We start from the raw sequence: 25,270 nt of genomic DNA, 5'->3' as shown, positions 1-25,270 counted from the left end.
GATGCCAGCTCTGAAGATTTCGGGTGAATGCTCTGCTCTGGCCTTAGGTGGGGGTCGTGAGGATATGTTTCTGCCTCTTCCATCCATTCCTGCGGCCTCCTGGGACCCAACCGTTTGTCCCAAATCTTACCCTAATTAGGGAAGAAAAAGGAACTACTCTTTCAAAGCTCTGTAGATGCGCAGCTGGCTGCCTTTTTTATTTCTCTCTGCCCACTAATTCCAAAGGCATCTGACAGGGATGCCACTCGGGTGAGGATGACAGGAAGTTTCTTGCAGTGGAAGCAACTGCCTGTCTAAAAAAAGCTCTTTTTAAAAATGCTCAACTCGGAACTAAGAGCTTGCAGAGAATGTGCTATGGCTGCTGTTATTTATTTATACCACCTACTTCCAGAAAGGATTTTAAGTGGCTCACAATAAAAACACAGCCAGATCTGGAGAGAGACAGTAGAAATGAAGGGCACGGCTGGCCGAGACACCGGCTGAGCACGCCCTCCACCCCACGGTGGGCAGCAGGCCTCTGGAAGGATGCCCGGTAGCGAAGGGCCATGCTCTAGAGATGAATAGTGTTTCTGGTTTTCCTGCCCGATTGAAAGAGGCGCAAAAAAGTCCCCACAAAGTGTTTAGGATGGCGGGCCCTAGTAGAGGACTGGGGTGATTTACCTCCAATTGGGGTGGATAGGAAAGGGCCCCAGAAGCCCACAGGAAAGCCTCTTTTTCTCTCTCTTAGGTCAGAAGCAGAGGCTGAGAGTGGAATTTGAATGCACGGAGTTTACGTGGGAGGAGAGCCCAGGAAGTGCTGGAAGAGCAGCGTGGGCAGGGAAGGATGGCGACCAGCGCGCATCACTGTGGACACGCAGGCTCCATCTAGGTGGGAAACTCTGGGAGATGGTTTAGAGAGTAACCAAGAGTTCTCCTGCCCAAGCAATAAGGAAGCTGACAGGTTTACCTCTCCAGCTTCCATTCATCAGTGGTGAGGGAATGCTTGCAGGAGGGCCAGTGCCTCACATGTGAGCCAGCCTGCAGGAGGGAACCCTGGTCATGCCAGGGTGTGTGTTCTGGTAGGGGGCAAATGCTGTAAGCTGTGTTTGTCCTGCACTCCTCTGGATTAGAGTGGGAGCCATTTCACCTGGTTACTAGGTGAGTCAGGGTCTGAGGACTGGCTTGGCCATGCTAACGTAGCATCTGGAGGAGATGGAGGGGCCCTCAATGTGGCAATTAGTGGCCCTAGGCACTGCCATATAATGTCTCTCACCTCCTGACCTGGCTCAAAACCCTGTTTTAGGAAGACCTCCCCAGTCTGATCTCTTTTCCTCTGACTTTCTTGGAGCTACAAGATTGATTTATTCCTGCGTCACAGCTCCCTCCTAACTAGATGCCTCCAATGGCCCCAGATTACATTCTCTGTGGCAATCCTCTTGAGGGATTCTGTTTGTAGTCAGCGGTTGAAAGAGCTGCCTGGGGTCAGACTGTTCAGGAAAGTCTCACCTCTGACATGTGTTGACTGAGAGACAAGGGGAAGTTATCTAGCCCTCCTGTACCAGGCTTTTGCATCTGTAATATGAGGGCAATGAGACCCAATTCATACAGTCCTTATAAGGAGTAAAAGACTTAGTACCCTTACAGTACTTAGCATGGTCCCTAGCACACAGCAAATGCTCAATAAATATTAGATGTAACAATGATTACAATGATAATAATAAAGATTTTTTGACCACAGCCTGTCAATTACTGTTACTTACAGACTAAAATAGACTCGCCAACTGGCAGTCAAGACCCTGCCAGGCTTTTCCGTCCTTACATCCCAGTTGCGCTCAGCTCAACACCATCCAGCCCTGCACAGCACCTGTTTTCTCTCGTCTTCTCTTTTCGTCCCTTCCCACTGTCCCAGCCTGAGTTCCCTCATTTCTTAGATCAAGACGCCCTCACCTTGATACACAGCCCAGTACAATGCCTGAAATGCTCCTGAATGGTTGGCAGTTAGTAAATCTTCCTAAAAGAAATGAATGGCGTACCCTCTGGGATTGGTTACGCATCGTGTTACTTTTCTGTATTGTCAGATATGCCCATCTCAGGGGGCCAGGCCCCTGGAGGGTCAGCTCATACCCAGCAGAAGCTGCGTGGCGGAATGACGTTTCTGCCACTCCCACTGCTGGGCAGATAGTTTCAAGTCCCACCACAGCAGCTTTTCATAAATTGTCTCATTTCATCCTCCCAATGATTTCACATTATTCCCATTCAGAGATGGGAAAACTGAGGCTGAGAGACATGAAGTAATCTGTTCACTGTCCCGGGGCTGATGGTGGCTGAGCAGCATGCGAACTACACCTCTGTGGTCCCTGGCCTCTGTTCTGGATGCATGCTGTCACATTCCACCTTCTCTCCAGGTGAAAGTGAAAGCTCCTTTGCAATGTCCTGTCTTGTCCTGCCCTGTGTCCTTGCTCTGGGATGGGACAGTGCTCCCTACGCTCAGTGAAGACTGGTCGAGGTTAAGCCAAGCCTCATTCTTGGCCTGGTAGACACACCAGTGTTTCTCCTGGCTGGCACCCATGGGTGAGGCGGGCCCCAGAGTGCCACCCTGGGTCTTGCTTCTCAAAGCCCATCTCATTTGCTCTTCAGAATGTAGTCTGCAGGCCAGTAGCATGCCCTCACCTTGATACACAGCCCAGTACAATGCCTGAAACGCTACTGAATGCCTGAAATGCCCCTAGGCCATGCCTACTGCACCAGAACTGCATTTTAACAAGATTGCCAGGTGCTTCAGATGCACCCTGAGTTTTGAGAAGCACAGCCCAAGGCTCTGCTTCTGCTTCTAGGTGAGCCGACGTCTCTGGCCTTAGCTAGGAGACTTGTCCATTTAATATGCGGCCAGCCCTTCAGCAGTTGGTGCCACCCAACTGTGCAGCCTCATGCTCATCTGAGAAGCCACCCAGGCATGTGCCGGCACCAGTTTCCATGGGCACCCCTCTGGGCCTGCTCCTGGTCACCATTATCGTGTTACATACCACGGTGGCACCAGCATCGTTGAGCACTACACCCCTGCTCACCGTGAACTGCTGCAAAGGCCCGCTGCTCACAGTTCTTTTTTCTTTCTGGCATCACTATTTTGTCTTTTTATCTCAAGGATCTTCCATGCTATCCTTTTTCTAGCATACCAGCAAGTGCTATAATAATGGGATTTTTTTTTTTAAAGTATGTTAACTATAGCATTATAGGTGAGCAACCTGAGCTTTTTAAAAAGGCCACAGCAACATTCTAGTTATATTAATTCATCAAATATCTACTGAGTGTCTATTACCCACCACAAGTTAGAAATATACATCAGTGAATGTAATACACGCAAAAACCACTTGGAAAAATTAAAGTACTTCATGACCTCTCCACCGGACGATCCAGACCACCCAGCATACACCTCCTACCTTTTTATCTCACTTCTCTTTTTCCTGCCTCTATTTCTAATCTCAGTGAAAGGCCATTCCTAGTGGAACGCTGGGAAGCAGAGGGGGAACATTCACTCAACAGGGCACGGGGTACGCCAGCCCCGAACTTCGCAGCCCTGGCTTAGGGGTTTTGTACACGCCCTCTCACAGAAGGCAGACTTTGGCCCAGGGGATGGCCGCATTATCTTGGCTGGATTTCACAGCTGGATTGGGGTTTTTAAAAGACTGGGACCTTGTCCCCCGGGTCCCTCTGTATAGGTGTCTGTCATGACCCAGGTCATGTTTCACAGGCTTTACTTGTTTCCTTCACCCTATCAAAGTCCCTGAAAGCAGCACTGAATAGTTCATGATGCCAAGGCCTAGAACACAGCCTGCCATATAGTAAATGCTCAGTTAATGCATCTAGAGTGAATGCATCTGTGCATGACTGCAGTGAGGAGGCACTCGGCCTGCTCACTGACTGCCCAAGCCCAAAGGCTACTGCACAGGCGAAGTGGCTACTACATACCCCCAGCTGGCTAACATGTCAGTCCCTGCCAGACCCAGGGCAAAGCGTGTGTGTGCGTGTGTGTGTACACATGTGCATGTCTCTACACACACACATGTGCAAGGTTTCCACACTTCCAGCAGCCTGGGGCAGGAGCATCTCTTACCGTAGTGTATTTACCCAGCTGGCAGAGTGAAGGGAAAGTTTCTTGGTGAGCTTTTCGGATCTTCTCTGTGAGATCGTCCAGCTCAGCTGTCATTTCATAGCTCTCTGTGCATTCTTGCTTCGAAGTCTCCTTCTTTTTCTTGTTCCTGTCATTCCTGACAGCTGGAAACGAAAGAGAAGGCACATCAGGGGTCACTGAAGGCTGGGCCCGTGCTCCCGAGCTGGGAGGTTCCGCCTCAAAATGCTGCCTTAGGCTCATTTGCTATTTGGGACAGGAACAGTGGGAAGAGGTGGTAATAACACATCTCTCTGGAATAGGGATTTGGCAGGCAGGAGGCCCAGGCAGAGAGCTAGCTTTGTCTTTCTGTACGTGCATGTGCCTGTCAGTTCTTTGGAAAGCTTGGGCTCACCCAGGAGGCCCAGAGTCTTGGCTTGTCAGAGAACTTTTGCTGTGGACTGGATCTCTTAAAGAGAGAAGGATTTTTCCAAGAGCTTTACCCTCCAAGGGGATGCCCTGGGTGACACTGTAAGGGAAGGGTCAAGGTAGCTGAACACAGCCCCTGTTGCTTCATAATTGGTATTTCCTAGCTAAACATTTCAGTGTCTTTGCTTTTTCGTTTTCTGAATTAAGTGACTAGCACTTTTGAAGAAACTCATCTGAGAGGAGATAAGGATTAGATTTTCAAACCTTCAGGTTTTTCTGCTTTCTAAGCTTCCTGTATGAACCACGTTATCTGCTTTGGTCCACAAAGTTACTTAAAAATAATAATTGAGGCTGGGCATGGTGGCTCACACCTGTAATCCCAGCACTTTGGGAGGCTGAGGCAGGCAGATCACCTGACATTGGGAGTTTGAGACCAGCCTGACCAACAGGGAGAAACCCTGTCTCTACTAAAAATGCAAAATTAGCCAGGCGTGGTAGTGCATGCCTGTAATCCCAGCTACTTGGGAAGCTGAAGCAGGAGAATCACTTGAACCTGGAAGGTGGAGGTTGCGGTAGGTTGCGGTAAGCCAAGATCGTGACATTGCACTCCAGTCTGGGCGACAAGAGTGAAACTCTGTCTCAAAAAAAAAAAAAAAAAAAAGAAAGAAAAAAGAAAGTAATAATAATAATTAATACAGTATGAAATCCTCAGCCTGGAAAACCATTCATTCCCTTATTTGCAGGTAGCCACTCGACTCCACATTGTGTCTGGAAGAAGCCCATGCATCCTCCTGCAGCAAAGGCCCCTGGGATGACTTCAAACCCAAGGATAATTCAAAGCTCTAACCCTTGGCTAGGATCTCCTATAGAAAGAAGCTGAAACCCAGAGAGGCAGACAGGTGAAACCAGACCATGCCACCTCCTCCATGGAGTCCACGTTCCCTGGGGGCCCAGTGGGTGCCAGGCTGGATGCTGCCTGGCTGTGCACACCACAACCGTGACCTAGGAATCTGCGCTGCAAAATGACCCAGGGCATAATCTGATCTGCTTTAAGAGGATCTGGCCTGACTGCCTCCTTAAGAGCACAAGGGCGATTTGGGAACTAGCCGTTCTCTGGGTCCACACCATGAGAACACTCATGTTTGGGGTAGGAGCTGAGGGCATAGTAAGACATAACAGGAGGAGAGAGGAAGTGGTGAGAGGAAAGAGCGAGGGGTGAGACGGAGGAAGGACGGAAAAAAAGGGAGGTGAGCGGAACCACAAAATCAGTGTCTATACGAGCCACTCTTACCTAACCAGGACTGAGGGCAGCTGGGGAGAAAAGGAACATTTTTTGAGTATCTCGAACATGGTATCACAGCATCTCACTTGCTCCTCTTAACAGATAGGCAAGTTTCAGCCCATTTTACAGATAAAAAAATGAGTCTTGGAGAAGTTCACCTGCTCAAGTTCATATGATCAAGTCCACATGGTTGAGAAGTTCTTTCCTTACTTGGATTCACTTACTTATTCCTCAGGAAACTGACAGGTCTGAAGAGAATGCCCCTCTAGACAGTTTCCTTCCCCGGGACTCTGAAATGACACTGCTCATTGGCTCAGAAAGTTTCTAGATCACTGGCAAAATGAGTGGGTAGCGCAGCCTCAGCTGTAGTCTTTCCCAGCGCAGACTGGCCCCTCAAGACCTCTGAGACGAGATCCCTCCCAGCCAGTCGGTGCAGGACGTTGGGTGAGAGCAGGTGTCGTGATCCAAAGCAGAGAGAACATAAAGAAGCCGGTGGGCAAAGGAGACACATGAGTGGGGAAGGAGTCGTGCAGGGTGGCAGAGACGGCTTGGAGGCTCTTCACGAGCATGGAGTCTGGGCTGCTGAGTGGAGGTGACGGCCTGAAGGCTTGTGCGTGAGTGCACAGACTCTCAGGTGATCAGACTCCCTCTTTTTCCCCGCCTCTACCAATGGCCTTCTTTAGCTAATGAAAAAGTCCAATCTAAGTGGGTAGGGTCCTTCCGAAACAGAGCCCCGGGGAAAAGTACTCTGCAGTGTCTCACCAAGTTATACGCAGAGTTACCACGTGACCTGGCAATTCCTCTCCTAGGTGTACATCCAAGAGAATGGAAAATATGTGTCTGTGCAAAACTTGCACATGAATGTTCATGACAGCATGACTCACAACAGTTAAAATGTGGAAACAACCCAAATGTTCGTCACGTGACGGAGAAACGGAATCTAGGATGTCCTTACGATGGAATATTATGTCATAAAAAGGAACGAATTATTGACACACGCTACAACACAGATGAAGCTTTAACATGTACACAGTAAAGCAGCCAGTCTCAAAAGGCCACACACTGTGTGATTTGATTTATATGGATGTTCAAATGAGACCAATGCAAAGACAGAAAGGAGGCTAGCAGCTGCCAAGTTTGGGTGCAGGTTGGTGGGGAGGGAGGGTCGAGGGTGCTAACGGGTTCAGGGTTTCTTTTTTAGGAGATGAAAACGTTCTGGACTTAATGGTGAAGGCTGCACAACTTAGTGGATACATTGCACACCCCTGAACTGTACAGTTTAACATGATGACTGTTATGCTACGTGAAATATATCTGAAACATCACCAACAAAAAACCTACAGCTCTGTGGGAGGTGACACTTCTCTAAACAGCAGGAACTGCTCTGAGTTGATTCTGAAGCCGAGACGACACCAACAGCCACACTACCCTTTAGGGATCATGTGGCAAGGGCCAGCTGGGACATCAGCAGGTGACGAATCCTAGTTCGTGAAATCCCCACAGTAAGCCAACTGAGGTTGGCATTACAACGCCCTTTCCACAATCAAGGAACTTGAGGCCCACAACACCACGTGTGAAAGTAGTGGAGTGAGCATTTCAGCTGAATGTGCAGAAAGCAGAGAAAGAGAGACCAGAAAACAGACTAACAACCCACCCAAGGATTCCCCATAATCCCATCCACAGGGAGGTCTATAGGACCTGCATCTGCTCCTAAGCATTCTGCTTCACTGTCCCCATCTACAACCAGAGGCCTGGAAAACTCCAATGACAGCTCTAGAGGGTTAGCAGGAGAGCAGAGGCGCTGCGGTGAGCTCACATGAGTATCTGAACCAAGCAGGCAAGGGAGAGTGTCAAGTGAGAAGGGGCCCTGGGTGAGCTACAGCTGGGCACCAAGTGGGGGGTCTCTGTTGGGTTGTACAGTGAGAGCACCTGCCTTTTGCAAAATCACAACTGTGAGACCAGAGCAACACTTTTCTCTGCTTTGGGGCCCAAATTGGGAGCACCCTTTCCAGTTGACTTAAAGGGGACCAGGGCATAACCTCAGGCTGCTTTCCACACTCCTTTGTCCTCTATGCGAAGCCCGCCACCACTGTCTATGTGACTAAAGGACCCCTGGGATGATCACAAATGCTTCCACACCTGCAAAATGTGGGAACAGCCCCTCTGGTGATAATGCCCCAATTATATACAGCTTCATAAATTGAAGGACAAATTTTCTACACACGTGGCTTCAGCAGCAGCTTCCCTCCATGGTTTTCAGCTCTAAAAGAATGCAGACACTGTGTCTGAGAAGGGCTACCAAGAACGACCAGAATCATGGAGGTGACACAGTGCACAAGAAGCCACAGGGGCTTGGGGGTGGTAGCTCCGTCCAGCTTCTTGGAACCACTGGTCCCTATGAGGCCTCATGGTCCGCAGCTCCTGGGGCAGGGCAGGGCAGGGCAGAGGCTTGTCCCCTTGGAGGCCAGCAGCGGGAGGCAAGGGGTGACACAGGTATTGCAGGGGAAGTCAGGAGATCTCAGCAAGTGCCAGCTCCACCATTCACCTCCTAGGGTCAACTCCGGAGGAGGCAGCTCCCCTCAGAGCCTCGCCCAGACAGCAGCAGCACCTGCACGGACATGCACAGATGGTGTGCTAGGAGGGATGGAAGCAGACTCCTGGGAAGGCCTATGTGAGTTAGTTATGCACGAAGAATGTAAGGCCCTTCCATGGGGAAATGGTGACCTCAACACCAAGGACTTGTGGGGATTGCTATGGGGCCTGTGGCTGTCAGTGACAGAGGAGACTTGCCATAAAAAATGGTGCTTGGAGAAGCCGTCACAGTGGCACCAAATGAATGGGTGGACTCATTTGTTCCTTCATTGTTTTTTTCATTCATTATTCATTCATTCATTCAATGAATATTTATTGAGTATCCACTATGTGCCATTGCAACATAGGATGGTTCTTGATGCCATGGAGCAAAAGCTTATGGTAAGAGACAGACATTAATCATATAATAAAACTGTGACAGTAATAATAGAATATTGTTGTCACTATTATTACATGTACTGTAATTTATATACAGGAGTATTATTTACCACTAAAGTGTTAATTACAACTATCGTAAAGCCTTCTATTCACGGTATTTGATCCTCACAACAACCTAACAGGGAAGGTATCACTAGTATGCCCATTTTGCAGAGGAGACAATGGAGGCACAGGAAGGTGAGTCACCTACCCGAGGCCAGGCATCCAGTGAGTGATACGGTCAGGATCAGAACTCAGGAAACCTGGCTCCCGGGCTCCCACTCTTAATCACTGTGCTCTGAATCTGAATCTGCTCCACGTACACATAGTGCACAGCGCAGTGAGTGCAATGAAGGGCGCTGCGGGGAGCTTTGCCTATGGCCCGGGGATCCTGCTGGTCCTGGGTTAGGAAGCTAACGCTGGGAATTGGGAGGGTAAGCTGACGGGTGCTATGGGATGGCGGGTAGGGAGATGGCTTTCTTCTCTGGGAACATGGAGTGTGCATCCGATGCTCAGCCCCAAAGCCTGCCTGGGATGTTTGATGGTGGGCCTCTTCTTTCCCTCTGATTGCAACTGACCAGTATAGGCACTCATATATCCGTGCCAGACCTGGGGGTTTGAAGCTGCTTTCAGGTACGGTGCACCTCTGGGAGGGAATGGGCAGGCAAGGAGAGGAGCAAATACTGTCAAGCCTGCATCAAAGCCCTCCCCACCAAGTCTGAGACTATCTGAAAGCCAAGGGCCACATGGTACTTGTCTCTATGCCCCCAGGGCTTAATACTGCATCTGACCTGTGGAGGGGGGCCTCAAAACTGTTTTGCAAAAGATGAGATAGACATGTAACTAAATGTGGAATTCTGCCCACCGTCAGGGCCTAGGTGTGGCGATACAGAGTTCAACTCGGCCTCTTTCTTCCAGAAATGAAGGGTCGCGTTAGCACGTTGGGGCCTGAGGGGAATCACTAACTGCTCTCCACCCCTACGGTAGTAGCCACAAGGTTGATGAAGCAGGTGGGACATTCAGAGGGTCACAGATGTGATTTATACACCTGATAGAACTCGGCCCAATGTTTGCAAAGCGCTTCTTGGATGAAAGGGGCTCCATAAAATATCAAGTATTCTCCTTGTGAGGGGCTAAGTGCTACAAATCAGATTTGGTGGCATAAAAGTAACATATTTATGATCCACTATCATATTGCAAATGAAATGAATGTAATAAAAGTGTCACTTATACAAATACCTCTGATGTACGGATCTCGACCTATGAATATGAAAACAGACACCCAAGCACTTTTATTTGAATGTCTAATCATGGAAATAAATGAAGTCATGTTCACTTTAATGTGTGCACTTGTGCATGTATCTGGAATATTGATTTTCATGCACACAATAAAAATTTAATGCAGGAAACATGCAAAAGATGTAGATTTCACTTGGATTCAGCAAGAGATGAAAACAATGCTTCACTAAAAATCCTTTCACATCAAAAAAAAAATAAAAGGAAAATACAATTGATGACATTTTTGTCCATAAAGTTCTTTATATTCAGTTTAGCAAAGGAAGCATAATGGTCTATTTATTCTTGCTAGAAAATTAAAGTCTGGAATTTGTTCATCTTGACTCCTCAGCTCCTTGCTAACTGCAAGAAGAGTGGGTCACAGTTGGTGATTAGATCTATGGGGTCATCATGAGTTAGGGATGGCCTGTAACTAACACACTGCTATATTGATAAGAAAACTACATAAAAACGTGCTTTAAATTTAGTTAAAAAATCATTTTCTGATCTCATTATGTAAATGAACTACCATGGATCTGAAGGCAGGTGGATCTCTTACTAATTGTTAGAGGCTTACTTTTCCCATAACCTAAGGATTTAACTCAAGCATTTAACATAGCAGGTCCCACTGGAAACTGGATAGAACTGGGGTGAGTAAATACTTCCTCCACATCAGAATCTACCTGAAGGTGGGACTGTGCCTTTTTCCTGTTCAAGTGCCCGCCATGTGAATGCTAGTTGAAACTGGAATAAATAAACAGAGAAAAAGGGTTAGTGAACGAGGCTGCTGCTAAGTTTTCTTGCCATTCATGAGACAGGTGCCTTTTGGACCAGGCTGAGGGTAAGATGCCAAAGAGTGTGTGCTGAATGAATAGTTATTTCATTTCCAAGGACCTTGATTTCAGGGTTTGTAAAATGGGGGTCCAAATGGAATCCTCAGAGGACTGCTTCAAGTCTGCAACATGGTGGCATATGTGCAAGGACTTCAAAAGGCGACAGGAGGCCGTGTACAACCTGGAAGTCTAAGGGATCAAAAACAAATTAGCTGGGTGTGGTGGCGGGTGTCTGTAGTCCCAGCTACTTGGGAGGCTGAGGCAGGAGAATTGCTCGAACCCGGGAAGCAGAGGTTGCAGTGAGCCGAGAAGGCACCACTGCACTCCAGCCTGGGCGATGGAGCGAGACTCTGTCTCAAAAATAATAATAATAATAGTAATTTTTACAGAATATTAAATATTCAAGTCTTGGGGGAAATAGCCTGGACATAGCATTCTGAGAGTTTCACAAGGATCTTCCAGCCTAGCTCAGCTTCTTAAAGTTACTCAAAAAAGTGACAGAAAATCCCTGAAATATCCAAACGTACAGATGTCAAATACTTCTTTGTCAAGTGGTATGTTATGCTAAGGATACGTTCAAAACAAATTTAATCACATTTCCCTCACTGGTTGTTTTTTCATATGTGGATTAGACCTCTTCTTGCACGGACAGTCTTTCAAATATTCTTTCCTCCTCTAGGTAAGCTGCTAAGGACAGCCCTACTGTGCTTGCATTCGTTTTCAGACAAGCACAGTGTGGTGGGCATCCTTGCAAGGCAAGAGACTTAGTTTTAGATGAAATATCCTTTTCTTTGGACACATGAGCTATAAGAAATATCTTAAGTTCAATTCCAGAAACGAGAAAAAAGAAAATGTTCTGGCATCATGTATCAGTGGGAGCCCAACACCGAGCAGTTGAGGGACGACACGCAGTACTGGGATGCTTTTCTTCACTACCGGCGGGGATTCTTTGTACATTTCCTCTGGCTGCCATGGGCTATGTTCAATGATAACGTTGCCTAAAGCCTGTCCAAAGAGGCACACGTGTCTGTGGCTTCGTCTTTGTGACACAGCTACCCAATATGAATCAGAGCTGACATGAAGCCCTTTGCTGATGGCATACAACTGAAAATTAAAAAACGGAGATTAAGGACATTGTGGCTGGCCCTCTGCTTTTCAACCAGGAGTAAACTCACACACTTACTGCATGATCAATTCACCTCGTTTTTAAAAACCTCTGATCTAGGGGGAAAAAAAGGTTTAGTATCCCTTCCTTAATCGGTTTTCATAGGCAGGAAATTCTTTGCTATACCAAACTCAAATTCACTTCTGCTGAAGCCGGAGCTGCCCTTGTGTATCTGAAACACTGCTGAGTGGGTCTTTTATAACTCTTTTAAAAAAAGGTAGACAGTCTAAGGTTCAGGAATCAATATTCTTCAAATATGGGTCCCATATACCTAGGGTAAAAAAGTTGAGCTGGGACACAAGCATACCCCTTTATCTTTCTTTCATGGAGCAGGCATAGACTGCCTTTCAAAAACAGTATCTAATGAAGGGCAGGAGGGCGAAAAAGAAATTTCCCAGCAGCAGACTGTTCCAGATAAGCTTATATCTTGCTCTGTGTCATGTATATTCTTTATAACAAGTTATGGGCTTTCAAATATTAAATAACAGTCTCTATCATGATAAAATGTAATGGCCCGATCTTTCATTCCTACTGTCCTTTAAAACCCAATACATTTTTAGCAAATGAACTGAAGTTCTGTTTGATATTTTCATCATACAACTCCTCTTAAAATGTTATATATGTCCTATAGCATATGTTATATGTTTTATATAACATATATAAAATGTTATAAGACATATATGTCATATATAAAATGTTATATATGTCTTAAAATGTCCTATACCTAAAATAGAAATGAAGTTTTTCTTAGCCTAGAAAAAGTTCTGAGAAGCAGAAGTTCCAAGAGACCATAAGGAGGACAGCCCAGCTGTTCCAGTCAAGACCACACTAGATCAATCTGGAGCCAGCTTGAACCTGGGAAAGCGCTCAGGTAAGATCAGCGGAATTGCCTACCCAGTGAGAGAGCCCAGTGAACCAGAAATACAACCCGACTGAGACATGGTGCTGTGAACAACAGCAAATGCTTATAGTAGCAAGCCACAGCGCTTGGGGGTGGTTTGTTACACAGCCGTAATCTGTGTAATATAGTCCGTGTAAGGAGTGTTTTTACACAACAGTATCACATGTCCAAATGCCTTTTACCCTATAGGATATCTGAATACATGGTTCCCTCCATTCAGCATTTGAGACAAGAAAGAAAACAATGGGTCATTCCTACAACTCAAAGTTCCAGATCCCACCCACATCTGTTACAGCACACAGAAATGATAGCACTGTTACCCACAGGTCTTAAATAATAGGAAAGGAACACTAGACAAATGGAAGGACCCTGGGGTAAAATTTCAAAGGCCTGCATTTTAGCTTATCATTTATTGTACTAACTATGTAAGCTCAGGATAGTCTCTTAATGTCTCTGAGCCTCAGTTACCTCATCTGAAAAATGAGGACATTAACTTTGATCCATTCCACACAGGATCTCATATATATTTAGATATATACATGATTGCAACACAGTGTACCATGTCAAAAATAGTGGGAGTCCTATACCAATTTGTTTATCAACCGTTATAGAGTCCTGTAGCCACTAAAGAAACTGAGTCAAATAAAGCATGAGGGGTTCTCCCTTCAATACATGAAATGCACATGATATATGATATAGAATGTAAGGTTTTAATATACACAAAAGCTGTGAAATGTGAAATGTTAAGGCACAGTGGAGGAAGGAAGGTAGAAAGACAACAAGGAAGGAAGGAAGGAAAAAATGAGGGAGGGAGGAAAGAATTTTTATCCAAGACAAGACCCGCATTCCAGCCTGGTGCTACATAACTGGAGATTAAAGGGAAGGTTGAGTAAGGAAACTGTCAGGTATTAAGCTTTCAGTGGGTTCATCTCTAACGTTAGGACTTTCTGTCCAAACATGGCTTAGTCAACATATGTGACCACGCTCAGATCCTTGGGATTCAACATTTTCTGAAACTGTTTAACATACGCGATGGATTTTTGCCTGAGCCATCCATGTGTCAATAAGGCATTTGAGAGGTAGACAAATGGCTTATAATTTTGCCAGATATTTGTCAAATACCCTGTTAAGATATTAATGTAGAGAAGCTCTCACATGTTGTCAAATAAATTTTAGAAACCCAAATCATTAGAGAAATGGTCTACATGTAGATATAGTAGGTGTTTATATCACATAGTTTAAATTAAAAACCTCACTTTACAGCATTTCAAATGGTCTATGCCAGTTTATATACCCCTATGTGATTCTCAGTGAGGTCCCTGAGGTGGTAAACTTTCTAAGGGTCTTCAGAATCCACACATACAGCTTTTGTTCTAAAGGCATTCTATTGATTTTAATTTTCAGAAAATTGGCAGTTCCTGTATGAGGTATAGGCTAGCCCACTGTCGGTTATGATCAGTCAATTAACTATAATCTTCTTTCCTAATAACTATAGGTCTGAACAGTGTCTTATAACTGGGAGTTTTTTTTTTAATCCATCTATCCATCTGTCCATCCATCTATTCATCCAACTAGACATCCAAGAAAGAGCTGCCTGTTTATCAAGTCCATCTGTCTACTCATTCATCCACGTATCCATCTTCCCATCCTTCCATCTATCCATTTGTTCAACCATGCAGCTGTCCATCTATCTTTCCCATTTTCCATCCATTGATCCACCTATCCATCCATTTGTCCATCTGTCCATGCTTTTATCCATTCGTCTGTCCATCTACCTGTCTGTCTGTCTCTGTCCATTCATCTTCCCACCCACCCATCCATCCATCCATCCAACCATATATCTATTTATTTCTTCCTCTGTTCAAATAGTTATTGAGCATGTACACTTTGTTTGGCACTATGCATGTTAAAGCAACAAGAGTGAGAAGGTATCATTTCAAGAGACTCACACTCTAGTAAAAGACACAGTCTTCTAAAGAAATAACTATCCTGCACTGAGCTGGATGTCAGAAGAGAGATATTCAGGCTTAGACTTAAGCAATATGAATTAAAAATCTAAGGGGCTGGTTTTAAGATGTTACTGAGACTCACAGATGAGGAAGTTGATAATTTAGCCTATGGGGCCATGGGGAAAAAAATCTCAAGAGAGAGGAATCTTAAGCAGAATGCCCTTATAAAAATATGCTAGGTCTTATTCACTCAGATATTCTCAGTGGATACTGGACTACGGTCCGGTACCTTCTCCATATATTTCTTAAATGAATGGGGCTTCGAGAGGCTGGAGACATTCTGAATGAAGACAGCAATGTGTGCAAAGGCCTAAGGGTTGGAGAAACATGGCTTTGTGATGGAATTTAGTTTGGGGGTAGCCTTTAAAGGATGGGGCGTTATTCAAGAGGCCAAAGGGGAGGGAAGAACATTCTGGATGGGAGAGAAGTATGAGAAAATATTTCCAACAATGACTGCATCGTATATGAAGGGGAGTGGAGGGGTTGGTGTCACTAAAGAAAAATGTGGAGGCAGGGATTGTGGGGAGAAATGACGAGGACAGAGAGACGGGGAGAGACAGAGTCAATCACTAAAAGGAAAAATATGCAGGACTTGGCAACAGAATGAAAATGGGGATGAAGAAGAGGACTTAGAGGTAACAGTAAGGTTTTAACCCTGTATGGGCTGCTGATGGTATCAAAACAGAGAAGTAACACAGGGTAGCTGGTGGGGAGGGGGGAAGCCAGGTTTTGGCAGAAATATGACGAATTTCATTCGTGGGGAGGTGAATTAGGAACCCAGAGGCTGTCAGAGAGATGGCATTGTGCATTTGGCAGTAGAAGAGCTCCAACGTTAGATTATTTAGGAGTCAAATCTGAGATGACTGTTGAAGTCATGAGCGAGGATGAATAATCTAAGTGAGAGAGGAAAGACACAAAAATAAAAAAAGGCAGCTGGTAACTAATCTTTGGGAATTGCTGGCAGTTGATGGGAAAGGGAAAAGGGTACAGGGATGAAAGCAAATGAACTGTGGGAGGAGCTGGAATAAAAAACCATAGAAACCAATGGAGAAAAGAATTTGAAGTGGCCGCCTGGCCAAGTGTTCAAGCAGCCGCCAGTCAGAAAGAATGAAGAGGGAGCAAAGGTCATTGGTTTTGGCAATGGAGAAAGCAGTGACTTTCGAGAGAACATTTGTAGCGGAGCAATGAGGACGGAAGCCAGACTTGGGGGTGGGGAAGGTTAAGAGGAGGCCAGAGAAAGCCCTTCAAAACTCAACCTAGAAAATAAACTTGAGGCCAAGCACTTGAAAATATGTTTTTCTGTAATCCAACCTGTAGAAGAGGTCAGTGAAACCACCCATGTTTACAAACACAAAAAGGCTGTATGAATTTCCCAGAGAATCTGAAATTGCTCATTTGCAGAGAGGCTCACTGAGGGTCAACACGGAGTGAGATCTTGGAAGATGGGTTCACGTAAGAACTGTCTACGAAAATATCCAAAGCAAAAGGAGACCTGAGCTGACCAAAGGCTGGGAGAAGGGAGTGCTTTCCAGGCAGAAAACAGAGCCAGTTTGCAGACTTAGAGAGAAGCGACAGGGCAGTTTGGAGGTCTGCAAAAAACAGGGTGAGGCTTGCAGTTCTCGGCAGTGGCTGGACCACTGCTCATGTGGTCACGTGAACCTGGCCAAGGAGACTTGGCTTGAAAGTTTACTTGGGGTTGCTGTTTGGAGGAGTCCCTGCTCATGGTGAAGAAATGATTGGGAGTACAGGGACGACTGAAGTAGTTGCTAGAAGTTCCGAGTGAGAGAAGAGGTATATCTGAACCAAGAGGGACTGAACGGACGGGTCAGGGTAACAGATGCAGGGTGCCAGGCAGCAGGAAGGGTCAAGGGTTTCTAGCCTGCACAATGGTGAGGGAACAAAGGAGGAGGAACAAGGGCCTCCTTTTTCTTCTCTTGGAATTCCAAGTGCCCAGGTGTCACCCAAGGGGAGTTATCCAGTGTGTGCCATATGTAATTGGCTCTCTGGGTTTCAGGCTCAGGGGAAGTGACAGGCTGCAGAGAAAGCCTTGGGAAAAGTCCACTTATGATTGGAATGGTGTCCGTGGAAAGTGATGATGAATTCCTTAGTCCCTCTGGGTGTTGTTTCTTCTAGCTCTTGACTTCTAGAAATTGACTTAATGTGAAATAGACTCAGTTATTCATTCCACTAATAGTTACTGAGCTACTACTGTGCATCAGATGTAGACACAGGCTGCAGAGGAAATCAAAGCAGAAGTCTCTGCCTTCATGGCAGAGTGTGTGTGTGTGTGTGTGCGTGTGCGTGTGCGTGTGCGTGTGTATGGTAGAGGGAGAATGCAAGGCCATGTGGAAGCAAAACACAAAGCAGGAGAACTCCTTTCAAGCATACTCTAAAGACACCTAAACAGCACGTCATTGTGAGAAAATGGCTTAGGCAAGGATGGATCCACATAATTTACTGACCTACTTTGCACATCAGGAATTGTTTACAAGAATTACTACGAGAAAATAATAACGATTCTTTGCCCTTGGCTTTGAAATGCAAAGATGAGAGAAATTCCAACCCATTATGGAAATTCAAACTCATAATTGCCAACTGTCACAGACCAGTTCCCCAGACTGGGGCTGTAGGGTGTGACTTGGACTTCTCTAGCATCTCCCTCAGCTGTGAGGACAGTTTGGCATGAACACGCAACATCCCTGCGATCATCAACCTCGGTCCTTCGGGGGTGCTGGCTGTGCTAAGCACATGACATACGTTCTCATCTAATTCTCACAGCAGCCCACATGGTAGATGCTCGATTGACTTCCCAAGTTGCACATGAGGAAACTTTGGCAAAGACACTTTAAAAGTCACGTTTAAGCCAGTAATTTACAGGGCCAGAATTTGAACACATTTCGATCCAATTCCAAAGCTATATATTGGTCATACAATAATTCCGAAAACTTTTTGCCTTTTCAAAAGATTGGTGCTGGTAACAAGAATGTAATGAGGACTGTAACTGGGAAATTTTTCTACTTGGCCGTGGTTGTCCTGAGTGCCACTGAGGGGTCACTCTCAGTCCACGTGTGTTCCTAAAAGAAAATGCTAAAAAATGAAACAGCAGAAACAAGCCACAGTTCCCAAGTCAATCTCAGCATATGAAGTGTTGGCTAGAATTGTAGCCAACTTAGCCTTCCCCTGAGTGAACTTATCAGTTTCTCAATATAAATAGATCATCCCAAATTGCCCTGTCTGTAAAGGATTGCCGAATCCTATTTAGTTCACAAAAATCTTCTTTCTGGCCTACAGAACTTTAATTCTCAGGTATTTCTTTCTCTGGAGAGTCATTTGAAAAAGAAATAAAGGCATCTTCACAATTCTCCGCATAGCTTACAGCCATAGTCCTGGATGTCTAATATTAACAGAAAATCCAGTTTCTATTCCTGGGAATGCTTCTGCTAGGGGGCCAAAAAAAAAAAAAAATACAAGAAGTCCAAGAAATAACATACAAAACGTTCCTGCCAGAGCTTCACAATCCACTTCCCTTTGCCCTTCCTTTAACACCCACACCCATGCCCAGAGCGGGCTTTCTTTCCCTTTTAATCAAAAAGACATCTGCTAATGCCTTCTAAGGTAGAGGCGGCCTCCAGGCCCTGGGGGAGAGAGAAAGGCAATGGTCGATTAGCAAGTAGTAGACAACTGCAACCTCCCCGGGGCCAGCTATTTCTCACCAATCTATACCTTGAGGGTGTAAGATCAGTACCAAGAAGACAGGCTTTCAGATGGGGGTGGGGAGGCAGTTCATATCCAAGAAATAACTAAAGTACAAACAAAAGAAATCCTGGGCTGCATGCAGTCAATTCTTAATGTGATCATTAATTTTCAAATATTTGCTGACCAAATGATACCCACAAGACTAAAACTTAACTCTGACAGAGCTAGAAAAAAAAATGTACTGGGGATCCACTATGTTCTAGGTACTGTTCTAGGCACTGAGGATGTGACCTTGATAAAAGGATGTTCCCAGCATCTTGGTGTTTATTTTCTTCTTGGGGAAGCAGATGATAAACAAATGCATATCCAATACAGTGTCAGGTCATAAGTGTTATGAAGAAAAACAACGCAGGGAAGACAGAAAGATTGACAGGGGGCGCTGTGCTGTGAAGTGTAGCAGGAAAGTCCCTCTGATGAGGGGCCGTCTGAGAAGAGAGCTGAAAGGCGAACAATCAAGTGCTGGAAATATCAGGGGGCAGAAAGCATTGCATGTATGGAGGGAAACGTGTTTGCCATGAGTTAAATAAACTAGAGTAGCTATTTGTCAATTTACTCATTCATTCATTCACTAATTTTATTCAAATATTTACAGGGAACCTGCTATGGTTTGAATATTTTTTCCCTCCAAAATGCATGTTGAAACTTAATCTGCAATGTGGCAGTACTGAGATGAGAAGCCTTTAAGAAGAGACTGGACTGAGCGCTCTGCGTCACGAATAGATTGACTCATTTATGAATTAATGGGTCATCATCAGAGGAACTGGTGGCTTTGTAAGAAGAGGAAGAGAGACGTGGGCTGGCACATTAACACACCCAAACCCCTCTCCCTGTGAGGCCCTGTGCCTTCTCAGGGCACCACAGAACTCTTCTCAGGGTTCACAGAGATTCCCTATCAGCAAAAAGACCAGCGGCAATGCCTTGACCTTGGACTTCTCAGTCTCCAAAGTAAGAAATATGTTCTCTTTCTTTATGAATTACCCAGTTTCAAGTATTCTGCTATAACCCACAGAAAATGGACTACAGCAGAACCTATGCGATGCTGTGCCAGGCACTGTGAGTGCTGCCGGAGGGGATGATGGTGAAGAGACAGACATAGTTCCTCATAGAGTCACGCTCTAGCCCAGGGGGTGGCCAATTTTTCTCCCCAGAGTCCAGATAGAAATGTTTTTGGCTTTCAGCCTTCTCCGTTTTGGGCACACTACTCAACGCTGCCCTTGTAATGCAAAAGGAGCCAGGACCACACGTCAACAAATGCGCAGAGCTGTGTCCCAATAAAACTTTCTTTACCGAAGTAAGCAGTGGGCTAGATTTAACCCATAGACTGCAGAGTTTGCGGACCTGTACACCAAAAAATGCCCCTGAGTGTTAAGAAGTTGCTTGTGCAATAAATCCAAGTTAGAGAAGGAAATAAATTTAACGAAAAGTGAAACAATTAATACTCACTCCTCATGTTTGTTTTATTTCAGTTCTCTGGCAACTTACTAGATGTCAGTTGTTATATTCTGCACAGCACTGAGTCCCCCCAGCCCTACACCTCCACACTGATACTTTCTCCTGGGAAATCCCCTTATCCCACCCTAACAACAGCCTGCAGTATTTCTAGACCCCTGCTCCAGAGGTAGACCCACACATTCCTCACCCAACCACATTCAGATTAACGTGACATCACACCCTAAAAACACGTGGGGAAACAGTGTGGCTAACACAGGTGACACGGGCTTCCTTCCAGGCGGGGAAGAGGAGGGGGAGGGGAGGTCATCCAGAGAAAATCTGCACAGAACATTCTGCATCAGAATGTTTGAGCCGAGTACCGGTTAACTAGGTGAAGAACTTTCCTGGCTGACAGGAAGGCTTGAGTACGGATCTTTGGAACATAAACAGAGTTGGGGAGGTGCCCGAGAGATGTCAGGGATGTTTCGATTCTCATGAGGCCTGGGAACAACAGTTGGCCTCCAATCCTGCCAGGCTGCAGCGAAGACCCAGTGACAATCCACACAAATGTGTTCAGCAGATGCACGCCCAACGCCTTTGCAGGGCAGATGTTGTCCAGGCCGAGGGAGTGATGACATGTAAGATATTACGAAGGGAGTTTATTGATTGCTACACATTCTTAGGAAGCAACACCTCAGATGACCGGGTTTTTTTTGGTGATGAGAAAGAGTTCTTCCAAAATTCTTCTTTTATAAGCATCCAAAGACCCTCCAAGGCCACTGCATTACCAAACAGGGATTCTCACAAATAGCTGTGTCTAAATCACACACAGATAAAGAGGAAGCGCTTAAAGATTCCTAGAGTTCTCTAAAGAAAAGTTCTCTGCTCCCCAATCCTTGAGGGATAGTGACAAATATGCCTGGGCACAAGAGACAGAGGCCACCCTCCCTCACGGAGGCTCCTATCCAATGAAAGGGCAACAAGGGGCTAGGAAGGCAGAAAAATCTGTAGGTAGCAGTCAATACAGTTCTGTTTTATTTACTCAAATCTTTCAAAGAAAAAAAAAAAAGCAAAAGACAGCAGGAAGAAAATCACCTTCACAGAACTAAAAATTTGAATATGTAAGTACTTTTACTCCTCATGCATTTCATAGTATTCACCAAGTGAATTACAGTTTACCCATCTTCTTTTGCAGGATATCATTTTTTTCATTTTCAACCTTTAAAACACAAAAATCATACCTTAATAGGTATGTCATTAATTCCTCCAGTCCTGACAATTGGAATATGTATTTACATTTCAACCTATCTGCTACATAAACTCTCAGACATAAAGTAGAGACCATGATGTCAGCCTCCATTCACTCAACACTCTGCTTCATTGGTCAACTCATGGCCAAACTTATTTCCTTCCTACTCCCACACCTCCCAAAATTGTTTTGTAGTAAACCATAGACCTTGAATATTTACACCCGTAAGTATTTCAGAATTCTTTCTTCCATGACCTTTATCATACCCTTGGTTCATTTTAGAGGGGTGCAGTATTACCTCCTTCAGGTAGATTTTAGTAGGCAGAAAGAGTGAGAACTGACCTTCTAAGAACTCAAGAGAGGAAACTGGACTGAGAGGTGGGGTGCCCACTTGATTTAGATATATGCAAAGCAGGGCCAGCTATCTTGGAAATACCTGGGATGCAGGCAGACAGGCCAAAGTACCCTAACAAGCCACTGACATGAAAGTGATCCCCTTTGCCTTTACCAAGTCCCTTCCACTCAAAAACCAAAGCACATTCAGCAAGAGCGGCAGCCCTCCCCCAACCCCAGCCATTTTCATGATCTTGAGAACGTATGGTGTAACTGTGCATGCATTTCAGGTTGTCTAGCTCTGAAGCTGGAAAGGAACACTATAGTCTAAAATGATATTTTTTTCTCATTAATTTCACCAGGCTGACTTTCCCTTGCCCAGCCTGTTTGCTCACTTACCCTATAATCTTTTGACCAAATTCAGGAAATTGCACAAAGGTTGGTCAGCTCCAGGAACTGCCATTTTCAATCACAGAGACTGTTTTTGCTACGATGTACCTTGACTACAGCGGGGCCCGTGGTCAACTCTGATTATTGGCTTTGCTGTCTCATCCCAGGGCTCTTGCTCATATCCATGTTTATTTAAAAACAGGGCCAGGTCAGTGGGCTATGGGAACTTTTTAGGATGTATGTTGACTTTAAAAAATAGCGAGAACTATGAAACGTGGTGATTTAAAAATGTCTTGAGCTAAGTAATTTCGCAAAGAGGAATGCAAGTAGGCATGGGCTGGGATTCCCCTCTCTCCGAACTATTGCTAACTTCCAGATTTATGGAAAACAGATCGAAGGCTTGATTGAGAAAGCTGAGAAACATTGAACTTGAGACATCTGCATCCTGGGGTCCCCACAGGCCTATCTGGCAGAATCTGAGGGATTCTACATCTCTGGGCGTGTCCCTGGCCCTCTTCTTGTTCTACGTGTAGTTAGATCCACGCCCAGGCCCTCCACTGAAGAACACACATCCAGGAGATGTGAATCTCAACCTCTAGCCCAGACCTTTCTCCTAAGCATCAGATGTGACCATCCCATTGCCCACTAGACATCGCTGGCACCTCACATCAATCTTCTCCCTAAAATGGGACTCTTCAGCTGTTCCACGTAACTCTTTCTCCTTCCATGTTGCCACCTCAGCAACTGGCACCATAATCCACCTGAGGGCCCATAAGGCAAATGGGAGAGGCAGACCTCTCCTCTTCTCTTCCTTAGGGTTGGCTATCTACTGTTTCTCAAACTCGCCCCCTCTGTAAATGATGCTTTGCAGACAAGAGCTCATCTGCTAAAGGTGGAAAAATACCCTATACGGCAATACACAGTAAACAGTAAAAATAGTACTGTTAGAGCTCAGCTGGGCTGCCTGGTTCCATAGATGACTCTGTATTCATTCTTTCTTGCTGGGCCCCATATCACAGCCTGTGAACTGTTTGGGTAACCATAGGACTTTACTATGAGGACAGCATTTAAAACCTCTCCTTCCTATCCTAACTACTCTGCTAAGACCCTGCCCTTAAAGCCTTCAAAGATGATTTCTGTCCTTAATTTTGTACGTCATCACCTTCTTAACCCCTTAAAACAGTCAGTTCTATAGCCTAAATGTTTGTGATCTCTCCAAATTTGTATGTTAAAACTTAATCTCCTAAAGAAAATGTGGTACATATATATATTATAGAATACTATGCAGCCACAAAAAGGAACGAGATCATGTCCTTTACAGGGACATGGATACAGCCAAAAGCCATTATCTTTAGCAAACTAATACAGGTTCAGAAAATCAAACACCACATGTTCTCGCTTGTAAGTGGGAGCTGAATAATGAGAACACACAGACAGGAAGAGGAACAGCGCACACTGGGGCCTGTCAGGTGGCAGGGGGAGGGAGAACATCAGGATAAATAGCTAATGCATATGAGGCTTAATACCTAGGTGACGGGTTGCTAGGTGCAGCAAACCACCATAGTGCACGTTTACCTATGTAGCAAACTTGCACGTCCTGCAGATGTATCCTGGAACTTAAAATAAAATTAAATATAAAATAAAATACAATGAAACCTAATCCCCAGTGTGATGGTATTTGAAGGTAACACCTTTGGCAGGTGATGCAGTCATGAAGGTGTAACGCTCATAGATGGGATTAGTATCTTAAATGAGCCCTCAGGGACCTTGTTTCCCCCTTCTATCATATGCGGTTACAGCAAGAAGACTCCAATATCTTCATCCACTGTGCACAAACCATAGTCCACTTCCCAAAAAAAAAAAAAAAAAAAGCCAAATGAATCACAGAAATGACAATATATTTTATGGGGGGGCACAGATTTATGTCACTCAAGCTAGAACCAGAAAGCAGGCCTTCACTAGGCATTTCCTGGTGCCTTGATCTTGGACTTCCCAGCCCTTAGAACTGAGAGAAAGAAATTTCTGTTGTTTGTAAGCCACCTAGTCTATCGTATTTTTGTTACAGCAGCCTGAACAGACTAAGACGGGCAGATACAGGCACACACACTCCTTTCCCTCAAGGCTTTAGGAAATTATAAAATGCCTCAAGAAGTGATATTTTCAACAGTGTAGACAGCTTTTACTGCCAAGCATCTTAACTGCAAAGGGCTCCTCATTTTCTCAACCTCAATTTACTTAAGCAGCACTTGTTCCCAGGTTAATCTCATCTTATTTTGAGTACTGTAAGAGAGTGTTCACTCCTTATGCTTGGAATGTTTCCAAGTATCAGGCAATAATATTTGAACACATATCCTGAATAGAGTCCATCAGAATTCTACAGTTGGAACGGACCTTGGAGATTATCTAGAATCATCAGTCTATAGAAAATCTCAGATATGGCGACATCACAAAGGCTGAGAGAGAGAGAGCTGAGCTTAAATCTTGACTGTGTAGCTTTAGTAGTTGTGTAAATTTTGGCAAATTGGCCTCTCTCAGTGTCAGTTACCATGACCATGAAAGAATGCTAATGTCTCATAAATGTGAAAAGACCCAGCACTCAATAAATGGCAGCAACTATGACTCTCCTTTTCCTGATCTCAGAGCACACAGCTTTATGACCTCATGCCATCTTGGTCAACAATCTTTGAATAATGTCCAATTGTAGGTAACTTCCCTCTTAAAATGAAGTGCTCAGAACAAAATCCAGTAACACTTCAAGGTGTGCTCTGATTAGCCCCCAGTACAGAGGGTTATGGTCTTTCAAAATCCGATTAATCAAACACCTTAAACGAGAGGGCATGTGACTATCCCCAGTTGGTTCATGGCAGGCTTCTGGTCATCAGATCCTCAGTTTGATCCTTCCAACCTGTATTTCCTCCACTGATTTGGCCGAGTCTGAATCAAAATGTAATCTCCACCTCCGTTAAATGGTATCTTGTATGTACTGGCCCATCAATTACTTCTGCATGGACCTTCTGGAGCCCTCAGATCTTCTGAATTGCTCACTCTGCCAGGTCCATCTAGGATCGATCTTCAAAGTGGGCCTTCTGCTTGGCCTCCTTCTTTTCAGCCTCTAAATGTCATG

At 45.1% G+C, this 25,270-nt stretch overlaps 1 protein-coding gene across 3 annotated transcripts in view; it reads right to left on the bottom strand.

The window, feature by feature from the left end:
- The window catches only part of RARB (retinoic acid receptor beta), a 416,035-nt gene that overhangs the window by 25,431 nt on the left and 365,334 nt on the right, over nucleotides 1–25,270 (bottom strand). For all 3 annotated transcript variants that reach the window (XM_032267931.1, XM_032267937.1, XM_032267941.1), the window contains one exon: nucleotides 4,091–4,251. In XM_032267931.1, coding sequence (XP_032123822.1) covers nucleotides 4,091–4,251 — 161 coding nt within the window. The remainder of the gene's footprint in view (nucleotides 1–4,090; nucleotides 4,252–25,270) is intronic.

This window comes from Sapajus apella, unplaced genomic scaffold (assembly GCF_009761245.1).
Source record: "Sapajus apella isolate SASKATOON/1434 unplaced genomic scaffold, GSC_monkey_1.0 scaffold4, whole genome shotgun sequence".
NCBI classification, from domain to species: Eukaryota; Metazoa; Chordata; class Mammalia; order Primates; family Cebidae; genus Sapajus; species Sapajus apella.
Note: the sequence above shows the minus strand (reverse complement) of the source record. Positions and strands in the feature narration are given on the sequence as shown.